Source organism: Labeo rohita, chromosome 6 (genome assembly GCF_022985175.1).
Source record: "Labeo rohita strain BAU-BD-2019 chromosome 6, IGBB_LRoh.1.0, whole genome shotgun sequence".
Lineage (NCBI taxonomy): Eukaryota > Metazoa > Chordata > Actinopteri > Cypriniformes > Cyprinidae > Labeo > Labeo rohita.
In genome coordinates, this window is record NC_066874.1 from 23,128,037 (window position 1) to 23,141,595 (window position 13,559).

A 13,559-nucleotide genomic window follows, 5' to 3' on the forward strand; every position below is an offset into this window, starting at 1 on the left:
TAGTGAAATGGGAGGTTCCACTGAGAAGACGCTCTGAAGAAGATAAACCCCCAAATCTGGTTGCAAAACAGCTGGAAAAGTGGAAGAAGTTGTTAAAGTGCGAGTTTCTGATGGAATAAAAAGTTATGATGCTGAAAAGGGGCGAAGAAGAGTCGTGTGAGAATGTTTGAACGAATTTAGTGTACTGTGGAAGAGCATCAGATGACAATCTCTCGAGACAAAAACATCGACTCTGAGATTTCTTCTTAATATTTTTAAGAATAAACCTATTGTTTGGTCAATCTATAAGGTAAGATATCAACTATGTATTCTTAAGTCATAATACAGACCACTTACAGTCCCAGAGTGAAGTTATTATTATTTTTCCGCTTTTTTTCTTAATAACGTTACATCAAACAGCGGACCTAACGTTAGTTGGCGAGCTAATCCAGTTACTGGTACCTATGTGTAATTACCTCAAAAACTGTTTTTTTGTATTCACTATAAGACATAAGAAAACATCGTAATAGCATATGAGGTGGCTGTTTTAGTTTGTAGACTTTCATCAAGAAGGCTTTTCATCATCTTAAGAAAGCGTAATAAAACGTAAACATACCAGACCTTTATCCCCAATAAACATTATATCTGAAGTTGTTTATGAAATCGAGACATTTATTAAGTCTTCCACAGACAACGGCGCATGTATCGTTTTTCAGGTAATGATAAACGATTTTTAAAAGTATTTCCGTAATTTTATCGCGTAGGATTAGCTATTATAGCATATTTTACATCGTTTTATATGTTTTATTTTTTGTAAAAGTGCACTGTGGTTTTTCATATTTGGTTCAGCATTATAAAAACGACCGTTTATGTTGAATTTCAAATTATGTCGTTCTTATGTTGTCATAAACATGAAAGGATCGAAGGCCTCTTCACTGGAGAGACTCTCAAAGCTTCATTTTGTCTCTATGGTAACAGCAGAGCATCCTGAAGAACAGAGTGTTTAGACCACTAAAAAATTGGTTTAATCAAAGCTGCAGAGATGCTACTCATTGCCTTTGTTTTCAATGTCATACAGTGCAGTGCATAATAAAATACGGGAATAGTTCACCCATAATGAACATTCTGTCATCATCTGTTCACTCTCATGTCTATATGACTTTTCTTTATTCTCAAAAGGGGAATTGCTTCAGAACGACATGAGGGTGAATGATGGCAAATTTAATTTTAAAGAGAACATTTATGCAACCTTCATTTACCTTTGAAATGAAACAGCATATGCCATGTTTTTTTTTTTTTATCCATCTGATCATTATGTGCTTGCCGTCTCTGGTTTATTGCGGTTTTTAAAAAGCACCTTTTTCTCATATTTGAATTTAGCCTACTATCTGAAAGCAGCTGTAAATAGAAGGAGACGTTTACGTGATAAAAGGTCACAGTCTCAAGGATACACTCTGATTACACACTGATTATGGCAGTAATGACCGCCTTCCTTTTGGACCTGAATGACTTCAAGGGCCAAGAACTGATCAGCCTGTTGATTAAAGGAGTAGTTCACTTCCAGAACAAAAATGTAGAAAATGTACTCACCCCCTTGTCATCCAAGATGTTCATGTCTTTCTTTCTTCAGTCGTATAGAAATATGTTTTTTTGAGGACAACATTTTAGGATTTCTCTCTATAAAATGAACTTCTATGGTGCCCCCCGAGTTTGAACTTCCAAAATGCAGTTTAAACAGCTTTAAATTATCCCAGCCGAGAAAGAAGGGTCTTATCTTGCGAAACGATCAGTCATTTTCTAAAAAAAAAATACAATTTATATACTTTTTAACCTCAAAAGGTAAAACGGCAATGTAGGGCGATTTTGAAGTTGGAGGAAAAAAGAGATGGGAGTTTTTCAACATGCGTTTGAGGTTAAAAAGTATATAAATTGTAATTTTCTTTTTAGAAAATAACCAATCCTTTTGCTAGATAAGACCCTTCTTCCTCTGCTGGGATCATTTAGAGCGCTTAGAAGCTGCATTTAAATCGCATTTTGGAAGTTCATACTTGGGGGGGGCACCATAAAAGTCCATTATATGGAGAGAAATCCTGAAATGTTCTTCTCGAAAACCATAATTTCTTTACGACTGAAGAAAGAAAGACATGAACATCTTGGATGACAAGATGAAAAATGTAACTTTTGGTTCTGGAAGTAAACTACGCCTTTAATTATTACATAAATCATCCTCTACAAGAGCAAATGAGGAACAGAAATTTCAATTTCCTTTATGTTTCAGTGATTAACAGCAAAAAAAGTCGATTTTATTGATCTTTAAAGTTAAATGTTAAACTTTAATATTAAACATCTGTCAAGTGCAAATCAGCTTCACCCTTCCTGTGTCTGGTGAATGTTTAAGACATGAGTCTGCTTTCATTGTGTCCGTTTATACTTCCTAGATTAATAGTGTAGACTTTCTGATTTAACTTGGTTTGGACTTTTTTTCCAGCTATCCTCACACTGCAGTTTAAAAATAGAACTGAGAGGTGCACGCCTGGACCCCCTCATTAAGCCACCCGGGCCCTGTAGCACCTTCCTCTGCATTTTGATTTGTATCTCTGACATTTCCTTAACCCCCGCAGTGTATAGTGTGTGGAATTATTTGTTCAGGGTGGCAATAAATATATGCTGCACTGTTAGACTCCACACTGGCGTAACGGTATAAGTACAGAGTCTACAATTTCTTCTCTCCAGTAAACACTGGCTTGTGCTTTGCCACATTTTGAGATATAATGATAATCTCATAGGACATAATCATAATCGCAATGACATTTTTGTGTTGTAGTTTTTATTGTTTTACTATTAAATACAACTGTTATTCTGATTTCCAGGACATTTAGGAAATCATGGGAAGTTTTAAAGGCCACGCATTGCCTGGAAGTTTCTTCCTGATAACCGGACTGTGGTGGGCAGCAAAGCAGACATTTTTGTACGCCACCCGCAGGAATAAAAGTGCTGGTGCAGGCAGACTTGCATCCCGAGCTACCCAACGGCGCATAGAAATCATAGAAGGAGCTGTCATTTTATCATTTTCTATTATTGGTGAGTTGATGCGATGCTTTTATTAATAGAATAATATGTTTTATCTTACACATGGAGAAACAAAGTTTTATGATTTGTCTTTAACCTAGGTTCACCAAAGAAACAACTTTGGTTTTGAGAACCATTTTTTGCTGTATAGGTTTCCTAAAATGACTGGTTCAGTGTATTGGCTGTGATTTGGTATTAGATTTTTATATTACTGGTCTAGATCAGCCCTGTTGAAAAATCCATCATGTGCTGGTTAGGTGTGTTTTGAAGCATGGCAGCTGGTTTGAGCTGGATTAAGCTGTTCCTAAACTGGTTATAAGCTGTTTATGAGCTGGTTTAAGATGGTTTCAGATGTCATAATCATTATAACCAGCTCAGAACCGGCTTAAACCAGCTCATGACCAACTAAGAACCAGCTTAAACCAGCTCAAACCAGCTGCCATGCTTTAAAACATACATAACCAGCATATGCTGTTTTTTTTCAAGGTCCAACATTGTCCATAACAATATTTGAAGGCTCTGTAACTTTTTCAGTTGTTTTTAATTTATTAGACTGGGGTTAAGGATGAGACTTAATCTTGTGATTAAAATACTTTATTCACAATTTTTACCCGGTTAAATATTTTAGAGCTTGGAAACTAGAAAATATTAATTTAAATCCAAAACGGTCCATCGAATTATACATTACACTTTAATATACATTAATAAACTTTTCTAGCCTCAATATCAAACGTTTGTAATTGGTCTTCTTCACATATACATGTTTTTCAAGCAGTGGTTATACGAAGAAAAATGCATTTGTTGAGTGGGTGAATTAAAATGAGAAATATCTTGATTTTTAGCTTATTTGTAATGCTTATTTTGTTTTTAATGCTTATTTGTAATCATTTTACGTTGACTTTAGACCTCCTACACTTTAAAAAAAATGCTGGGTTATTCATCTTATTAATAAATGTTTTTTTTATTGAAAATATGAATAATTGGTAAATTCCAACATATTTGGGTTCATTCTAAGCAAGAACTATAGTATTTTTAAGCAATAGTTGAGTTAAACTGATTCTGAACAGATCTGCACTGTATTTTATGTATAGTCCTTCTCTATTTTTTTTTTACTGTTAAATTCATTTTATAATAATAAATTTATTATTAAAAATAATTAATTAAATAAACGTTTAAATAATTGAAAAAGTTTTAAATTCCTTGTTTCATTATTGTGATTATTGTTTTTTATGATTATTTTACTTCCTTTTATGTAAAGCACATTGAATTACCCTTGTGTATGAAATGTGCTATATAAATAAACTTGCCTTGCCTTGCCTTGCTTATATAAAACTTCCTAGAAGGTTGGGTTAAACATTTAATCTGTTAACTGCTGGGTCAAAATAACCCAGTTGCTGAGTTTGTCCATATTGCACCCAGCGCTTGGCTGTTTTAACACAGCATTTTATAGACTTAATAATTAGCCATTTGTTAGAGTAGTGAAAGCGAGTTTATTTATTTGATTTTTGACTCAACTAGTTTTCTTTCTGCCCTTTACACAGGTATGTTAGCAGAGCAGCTTTTAGCAGGTGGGCCCAAGTTTCAGCTGTATGATTCTTCCACTCAGCACTGGGAGCAGCTGATGAACTGGCAGCACACCACCATGTACCTGTTCTTTGCCATCGCGGGGGCCATATCTCTCACTGTCCACAGCACAGACATTGCCCCACTGGCCTTAGACCGGATGCTGCTGGGTCTTGCTTTCTTTAATGAGGGTACGATCTTGTTTTTTTCCCCAGTCTTGTCCAAAAGTACTATGTAAAAGAGCACTTTATAAATGTGGTTTTTAATAAGAATGTGTGAACTGCTACCCAAATTGAGAAATTCTTTGTTACTCTTTCTGTGATAATTCAACATTAAATAAAATTCAGTACATGTTCGCCTTCTCCAGGATTTCTATTCCTTTACCATCTCCATGGTAGAGATATGCTTGATGTCCATGTGCACACCCTTCTTCTCTATGCCATCTTTGGACAAGCTTTCATCTGCCTTCTGGAGGTTTTCCACAGAGGGAATATTTTACTAGAACTGCTCAGAGCCACTCTCACCGTACTGCAGGGCAGCTGGTTCTGGCAGGTCAGTGTGTGTGTGTGGCAAGCGCATACATAAATATGCAAGTCATTTTGACTCAACACTGGCTAACTCTCATTCTTGTATTTTTCTAGATTGGCTTTGTTCTGTATCCACCCAGTCAAGTGAAATGGGATCAGACAGACCATGACAATGCTGTCTTTGTCACATTATGCTACTGCTGGCACCTGGCGTTTGCATTGCTCACTGTAGCTGTCGTGTACTGGTCTGTTCTCTGGTGAGCATGACATATTATATTCATTCTAACATGACATACAAAACATTACAATTCAGACATAAAGGACCATCAACTACCATTCAAGAGTTTGGGATCAGTATGATTTTTTTAAAGGCAACCCCAGGTGTTAAGACTTGTATGGTTTAATATGACATAAATGATGTGTCTTACTTAAATGCGTAGTAGAAAACCTATGAAAGATGTACGTTATTTAAAATATCCTCATCATTTTATACATAATTTGGACTATGGGGGCGCCATTATTTCGATGATGTGAAATGGGTGCACTCTGTGAGCTACTAACGCTACACTGCAAAAAACAATTTGTTGAGTCAATTTAAAATAATTTGTAACCTGGCTACCTTAAATTTTTAAGTTCAGTCAACTCAAAAGTTTATTCAACTTGAAATGTTAAATTATACTAAGCGACAACTTAGATATTTGAGTTGAATCAACTTAAAATTTTAAGGCAGCTGGGTTACTTACCCATCTGTTAAGTTTAGCAAACACAAATATCTGAGTTGTTACTTAGTACAACTTAACATTTAACAAATTATGTTTTTTATTTTTTACAGTGTACCTGCTGCTATTTTACCGTGATACAATTCAGAATATACAATTTGAAAATTGAAATACTGATATGATGCCACATTTTGCAGCTTTTAATTGTATTTTCAGTTGAAGGGCAACAAGAGAAGCGATGTATGTCTTTACTGCTTTCCTAGTGATAAGAAGTGGAGAAAAGAATTGGAATATGCCTGTGGATAAATAAAACTTCCTAAAGACTTACGTCTTTGTTCTCTCCACTTTAGCCCTGATACCTTTGAGGATTTAGTAGACCACAGCTATTAAAAGAGCTTTCAAATGGCAGAGACAAGAAACGCTAGATGCCATCCTGGCAGGATGTAAACATGTCGACGCTTGTCATGACACCGAAGCCACTGAATGAGTTTCTCAGCATGGATTTCACTTTATATTTAGAGAATTTAGACTCCTTGTGGGAAAAAAAAAATTTATAGTATGACATTTGGTTTAAGACTACGCTTATATCCATCGCCACCTCTTTCATTAGCTATGGTCATTGTATAATTTTATAATATAGAGTTGTGTTGTGGTAAAAATAGCAACAGGTAGCACCAGTAGCTCATGAGTGCAACTATTTGATATAATTGAAATTTCTGTTTCAAATGAATGCTGTTCTTTTGACTTTCTGGGAAAAATTATCATGTGTGTCCTCAAAATATTAAGGAGCGCAACAATTGTCAACACCTGATAATAATAAGAAATATTTCTTGAGAACAAAATCAGAATGTTATTTGAATGAAGGATCATGTGGCCCTGAATATTTAAAGTAATGGCTGATGAAAATTCAGCTTTGTAATCAAAAGAATAAATTACATTTTTAAATATATTATATAAATATACAATACAGCTGTTTTAAATTATAATAACATTTCACAATATTTTATTGTGTATTGTGTTTTTTTGCTTAAGTAAATACAGCCTTGGTGAGCATAAGAGGCTTAAACATTTAAAAATCTTACTGAGCCAAACAATAGTGTACATTGCATATGAAATACTTCTACTGAAATTCCTGTATGTTTGATTTATTGACTTCCTTCTCATTTTCATTCACTCTTCTCTCTCCAGTGCTGTGCGTACCAGACTGAGGAGGATGCCACCCATGGAAATGGGGCTTTTGAAACCAAGGGATAAAGACGTAGAGTCTGAAGATGAGATTTTATGAGTATTTATCATCCATTTATCATTCATTTGGACCAGAATCCAAAGAAAAGTATAGAGACAGAGAGTGGGAGATATGAACAGAGAGGCATTGTCACTAAATATTAGCTCTTTCTTAATTTCCTGAGGAGCAGATGGGAGATGACAAACCGTGGCAGTCTTGCTTCCCAAGATCTGTTTCATCATACTATAACAAGTGACTCTAAGTATATCACAAGAGCTGTAGTGTTTTATCTCTCACTCATGTTCCCAGTATGATAGTTGCATGATAGTTGTATGATCATTCCTTTTTTATTTCACTACTCCCTATTTCTCTGATGCACCTCAGGACCAACCTACTCAAAGAAATTGATTAAAACTTGATTATTTTCTATACAGGTTTGCATCAGGTCAATCAAATATGATGTATTGTTTATTCTTTATATACAACTTTTGTTGTCATTGCATTGTTTACAGTATATCTGACGCAATATAGTGTAAATTTGAGATTTTTTCATGTGCCTTGTCAGTATTTTATATGTTGTCAGGACAGAGAATATAATGTTTTTATCATATTGCTTTTAGTGGTACTCTATGACATATATGCTAAAATTGTTATATTTTAATGCCTCAGAGATTTGCAGGTTGTAAATGAATGATGCTTTTGTATTGTCTTGATAATTCTTGACAGCCATAACAATTCCTCGGCTAGCCTGCTGTGTTAATTTTTTCTTTCATAGTATTTTGACTGAAAAAGGGCACTGTACGTGGACTATTGAAATTACAGTATCTTATTACATACATTTATTAACTGATTTAATTTAACTTGACAATTAATACTTTTTTCTTTTCAATAAAATTAGTGTATAACAGTGTACAAAGACTGTGTATTAATATTAATTGCTTTTTAATTGCCATGTGCTGGTATTTTTTCCACAGATATTTATCTCAGTGAACAATACTACATTAAAACATTTGTAAAACAATACGTTTTATAATACTTAAGTGTGTCTCTATGTGTGGTCCTGGTAAACCCTACGATATGGGGACAAAATATCGCCACAATGATGGCAATATCCAAAATCCTTGAGGAAACCCAATGAGAAAAACATGAGGAAACAAGCCTATAAAAATCATACAGATTCTGTGAGGTTTCGGTGTAGGGTTGGTGTAAGATGATACAAAATATAGTTTGTACAATATAAACACCATTATGCCTATGGAATGTCCATATAAAACATGGAAACCCAACGTGTGGGTGCGTGTTTGTGTAACATATGACCCAACTAACGAGAGAAAAGAAATAGTGCTCCATTAATACTTGGGAAACCACTCACACATTTTGACCTAGGAACTGTACCAAGCCACTTTTAGTCCACCTGTTAAGTACCATTAGGTGGCGTGTGCGGTGAACAGGTGATAAGCATGTTCAATGAAGAAAGCCAAAAGGTAAGGTAACACGAGTGATGTCAAGCTGGACGATGATACGACACGTTCTCAGGGATTTAGAGTGAACCGATTCAATTTATATAGAAAACTTAATGTACAGCAATGGACAAGCTCAGAGCAGTTCTGGGTGGTCGTGATGGAAACAATGACAACAGAAATATAATGCAGGTAAAATTACTATGTTTGTGCTCTGCTAGTAGCTCTTAATTAAGGTTTTTAAAATATTGAAATAAAAATATAAATAATAATATGACGCTAATTTGTGCACGTGTTGACTAAACAACTTAACATTTTGAAACTTTTTATTTTGGGAGAAAAACACATGTTAATGACAGTCGTCTGTTCATTGTATATAGGCGGCGAATGAGGCGTCCACACTGGGATGGGGAACGCGAGTGAAAGGATTTCTCGTCTGTATGGTCATCGGAGTAGTTTGCACTATCCTGGTCAGTGACTCTTAGACTTTAAATAAGTTAATTTTGTTTATCATTAGACTTTTATACATTGGTAACTTCCTGACTGTTGAGAAGGGTTAGGCGATGAGTTGGAGGAATGTGTTTAGAAGCAGAGCTGTGTCACCGGTTTGACCTGCTCTCAGGAATGAGATGGATTCACAATGCAAAATGGCATTTCAAGTATCTTTATTGAGAAGTGTATTATTTGGTCTAACTTTGTAACTTACTGTTAACCAAGTTATGTTATATTAATAACTATCATTTTTCTCTCAGGGAGTATGTTGCCTGTTTATTCCTAAAATAGGGGTGATTCTCTTCATTGTGTTTTACACATTCGGCAACGTATGTTCCTTAATAAGGTAAGTCATAAAACTTGCAGCTTAAATGTGCTTACTATTTATTATTGCATTTTGATGACTTCACTGTTTAATTTGATCCACGCCCAGCACCATGTTTCTGATGGGGCCAGTGAAACAGCTGAAACGGATGTGTGACAAGACCAGAGCCTTTGCTACAGTTGTTATGATAGTAAGTTATTCCTTTACACACCACACACTAATTTTCTCATATAAAACCAAAAAATGAGGATCTGCCTGAAATTGTTCATAATAATGTCACCAATATTAATAATTTTCATAATCCAATCAATTTCTTATTGTTAAAATGAAGTCCTGCTATGCGTTCTGTATCCATGAATTGTCATGTTTTATTTGGAGCAGAAGTCTCTTCTGCTCACCAAGCCTGCATTTATTTGACCCAAAGTACAGCAAAAACAGCTGCAAAATTTGGAAATATTTTTACTATTTATAATAACTGTTTTCTATTTAAATATATATAAATAAATATATATATATATATACCTGTGATTTAAGAGATTTTCAGCATCATTACTGCAGTCTTCAGTGTCACATGATCCTTCAGAAATTATTCTAATATGCTGATTTGTGTTCAAGAAATATTATTAATTATTACCACTATTTAAAACAATTAAATATTTTATTTTTAATTTTTGTGGGGAAAGATTAGAAATGAATACTTTTTTTTTTTTTTTTTGCAAGGATGCTTTAAATTGATCAAAAGTGATTATCAATGTTCATCAAAAATATTCTATTTCTGATAAATGTTGTTCTTCTGAACTTTCTATTCATCAAAGAAACTTTAAGAAATCTACTCTGCTGTTTTCAACATGATGATAATAATAGTTTTCTGAGCAGCATATCAGAATATAAGAATGATTTCTGAAGGAGTAATGATGCTAAAAGTTCAGCTTTGAAATCACACAAATAGATTAAATTTTAAAATATATTAAAATGATTGTAAATAGTAAAAAATATTTCAAAATTTTACATTTTTTGCTGTAATTTGGATCAAATAAACGCAGGCTTGGTGTGCAGAAGAGACTTAAAAAAACATTAAAATCTTATGACTGGTAGTATACTTATCATTTTGGAATTAAAATTTGTGTTGTATTTAAATGAATAACTTTTCAATTTCTCTGAGAATTAGTCCATTCCAAAAATCCACCAAATTGGATCCACCAACCAGTGGATAAAAAAAGTTCAGCCTTTAGAAATCTGCCAGTTACAGCAAATACAGATTCTGATTATAGATACAGTATTTCTGACCAGCTTAGCAGTCAGTACTGAGAGTTCAATTTTTATTTTTATTTATTTTTTTTTTTGGTCTACAGACATGTATGGTTCTCACACTATGCGCAGCTTTTTGGGTGAGTTCTAGTCTATCCTTACTGTATATTTCAAACTAAGTCTGAATCAGATGATACAATATTATTTGACACTTTTTTAACACTGATCTCTGTGCCACAGTGGAAGATCTTCGCACTCACTTTACTGTTTGTCATTCTGCAAGTCCTTGCATTTGCGTGGTAAGTTTCCATTGATGCAATGTAGTAAATATATTTTAAGCTTGTAGCTCAGCATCCAGTTTAATATTGTACTGAAATACATTTTATCAATTGAATTTTTCTTCTCTTTAGGTATAGCTTGTCATACATTCCCTTTGCAAGGTTGGTTATATTTTGTGATTTCAAAATATTAAATTGCACAGCATTAGATATTAACAGATTGATGACTGTGTGTTTTTATATTATTCAGTTATAAATGAAATATTTAGCAATCATTTATTCTGGTAAATGACAGTGGTAATCAAGCACAGGCTTGTTTTAATTATAGACCTGGCTGGTTTAAAATATAGAGTCTCCTAGATTTTTTTTAATAGGTCTTCACATTCTCTTTGCCTTAACCAGAGATGCCGTCCTCAAGTTTTTCTCCATGCTGTGCACCATGTGTGTGAAATGAAGAGCTGAGGCCTTTCATCACTCCAGGGACTTTCTGCTCAAGTATTCTGTGATTTTAGGATGCACAAATGAACATTGACAGAATGGCACAATGGGACATTGCTGTAATGGGTAGTTGGACATTTTGTTAAATCTGAATGTAAAGAATAAGTCTGCCTTCCACTGAAGGTGTTTTATTTTAAATATGTTGTAAAACAGAAAAGGTTATTAGACAGGACTTCTCTAAAATGGATATTTATAAAATCAAATATTTTGGGGGTGGCTTTTGAAAGTGGCACTTTTAGTTTTCTCTAAGTTTGTCTTAATGTGTGATAACATCATGTAAATAAAGACTAGTTTAATCAACTTGTTCTTTGGTGTAAATAAATTGTTTCATAATTGTGACACTGTCACAGATGATTTGTCTGAATTTTGTGAATTAAAGACCTGCAGTACACCTACGTGGCCTTGATTATATTTTGTGTGTGCGTGTTTGTGTGTGTACTGGTACTCAGTACGTTATGGGGACCAAATGTCCCCACAAGCATAAGAATGGCAGTAAATTTTGACCTTGTGAGGACATTTTTAGGTCCCCATGAGAAGACAAGCTTATGATTCATACATAATGCAGTGTTTTGAAAAATCTGAAATAGCAGAACGTTTAATGTGAGGGTTATGGTAAGGGGATAGAAAATACAGTTTGTACAGTGGGAAACTATTACGCCTGTTCGCTTGTTAAGTTTGATGTCAGGCGTTACCTCTTTTGTGAATTCTGGGTCCAAACGCTCTATCAGATGACAGGAGAAAAACAACAAACGGTGCTAATTATACACTCACAATGTGATATAATACTATCAAAAAATTATAATCCTAATCTTAATGACCATACCGAAATATAAATTATAAAAAATAAATAAATAAATATAAAAATGATTTGTGTTTGGGATGCTGTGAGAACGGAGACTGTAGTGTACACCGTAAATTTTAAAATGTTTATTATAAATGTTTAATATGAATAAACAGTGCTCATAAACAGCTGCTGAGTTGGGGCTTGGACCCGGAAACAGTATTCGTTGGACACATTACGTCACCATTTAACAAGCGGATGGAATGTTGCCATAAAAATAGGAATACCAGTGTGTACTTTTTTTTTTTTTTAAGTATTATTATTGTAAATTCAAATATTACAATAGTGAAGATGTAACACGGGGCATACGGATAGCATCACATGCAGTTATGAGAGCTTCACAAAACAACATAGTATATTAAACATACTGAAGGGGAAAGAAAAAAAACTCAAAGATGTTACACAACAGACTCAAGAATGTTAAAAGTTTTAGAAGCCTTCGAGTTCAAAGGTTTGAACACATTCTTAAAAGAGGCAAAAAAGACTTTAAATCAGATGAAAACAATCTAAAGTTAGGTTTACAATGAATGGTTCCGGCTTTATGAAGGTGAAATTTACCCAGAAGACAAAGCAATAATACAGTATGAACAAGATTACTGTCTTTAGAATGAAAGTCATACAAAAAAAATATAGGTTCTATCATTTCCATCATTTTGTTACAAAAGAAAGATATTAATATGGTAACTCTTGACCAGAAAGACTTAGAGAATGGGCAATGACAAAACAGATGTAAAATAGATTCTTCATCAGTATTACAAAATGAACACAAAGGAGATAATATAATTTCAGAGAACCTGCTCAAGAATAAATTACAAGGGTACTATCTATGAACAATTTTGAAATGGAGTTCTTTAATTTTACTTGGAATAAAAAGACTGTGAGGAAAGGTCAAAAAGTTTTTCAAATCAGAGTCCGGATAACATATTCTCTATTTAGAGGGACATCCTTGAGTTGAAGAAAGTGTGTTTCTGATAAAAAAAAAAAATGTTATTGCATTTTTTATCTAATACATGAACTCCATTGAATGCAAGTGTAGGAAAATGGTTGTTTATACAGCCATAACATAAATGAGCTTTAAACAGAGTTTTCAAACTGACAGGTATACTTTTAATCACCTTATTAAAATCTCTTACTGAGATTGTTGCACCTTTCGAAGACACAAAATCAGGAAAAGAAAGAAGGCCCCCATGAGCACTGAATAAATCAGAAACAAAAAAAATATTTTGATTCACCCATTCAATGAAAAAAAGTGATTTGTTACCAGACAATATATTTTCATTGTTCCAAATAATACACGTGTGCGGGGAGAAGTTGTGTTTAAAAGCAATCTTCCAG

The 13,559-nt window shown here is 33.9% G+C and overlaps 2 protein-coding genes across 2 annotated transcripts; both read left to right on the top strand.

Annotated features, from left to right (window-relative positions):
• The first annotated feature begins 20 nt into the window (after positions 1 to 20).
• tmem45a (transmembrane protein 45a) lies at positions 21 to 8,105 on the top strand. The gene is made up of 6 exons (XM_051111415.1): positions 21 to 289; positions 2,850 to 3,060; positions 4,590 to 4,802; positions 4,979 to 5,163; positions 5,253 to 5,395; positions 7,046 to 8,105. The coding sequence occupies exons 2-6, from the start codon at positions 2,865 to 2,867 to the stop codon at positions 7,140 to 7,142; spliced, it is 834 nt and encodes a 277-aa protein (XP_050967372.1). The 5' UTR covers positions 21 to 289; positions 2,850 to 2,864; the 3' UTR covers positions 7,143 to 8,105.
• A 450-nt stretch (positions 8,106 to 8,555) lies between these two features.
• Positions 8,556 to 11,778, top strand: sft2d2a (SFT2 domain containing 2a). Its single transcript, XM_051112937.1, has 8 exons — positions 8,556 to 8,734; positions 8,923 to 9,012; positions 9,295 to 9,380; positions 9,468 to 9,549; positions 10,712 to 10,747; positions 10,848 to 10,906; positions 11,018 to 11,047; positions 11,288 to 11,778. Exons 1-8 carry the CDS (start codon positions 8,669 to 8,671, stop codon positions 11,337 to 11,339), a joined length of 501 nt encoding a protein of 166 aa, XP_050968894.1. The 5' UTR covers positions 8,556 to 8,668; the 3' UTR covers positions 11,340 to 11,778.
• The last annotated feature ends 1,781 nt before the right edge of the window (positions 11,779 to 13,559 follow it).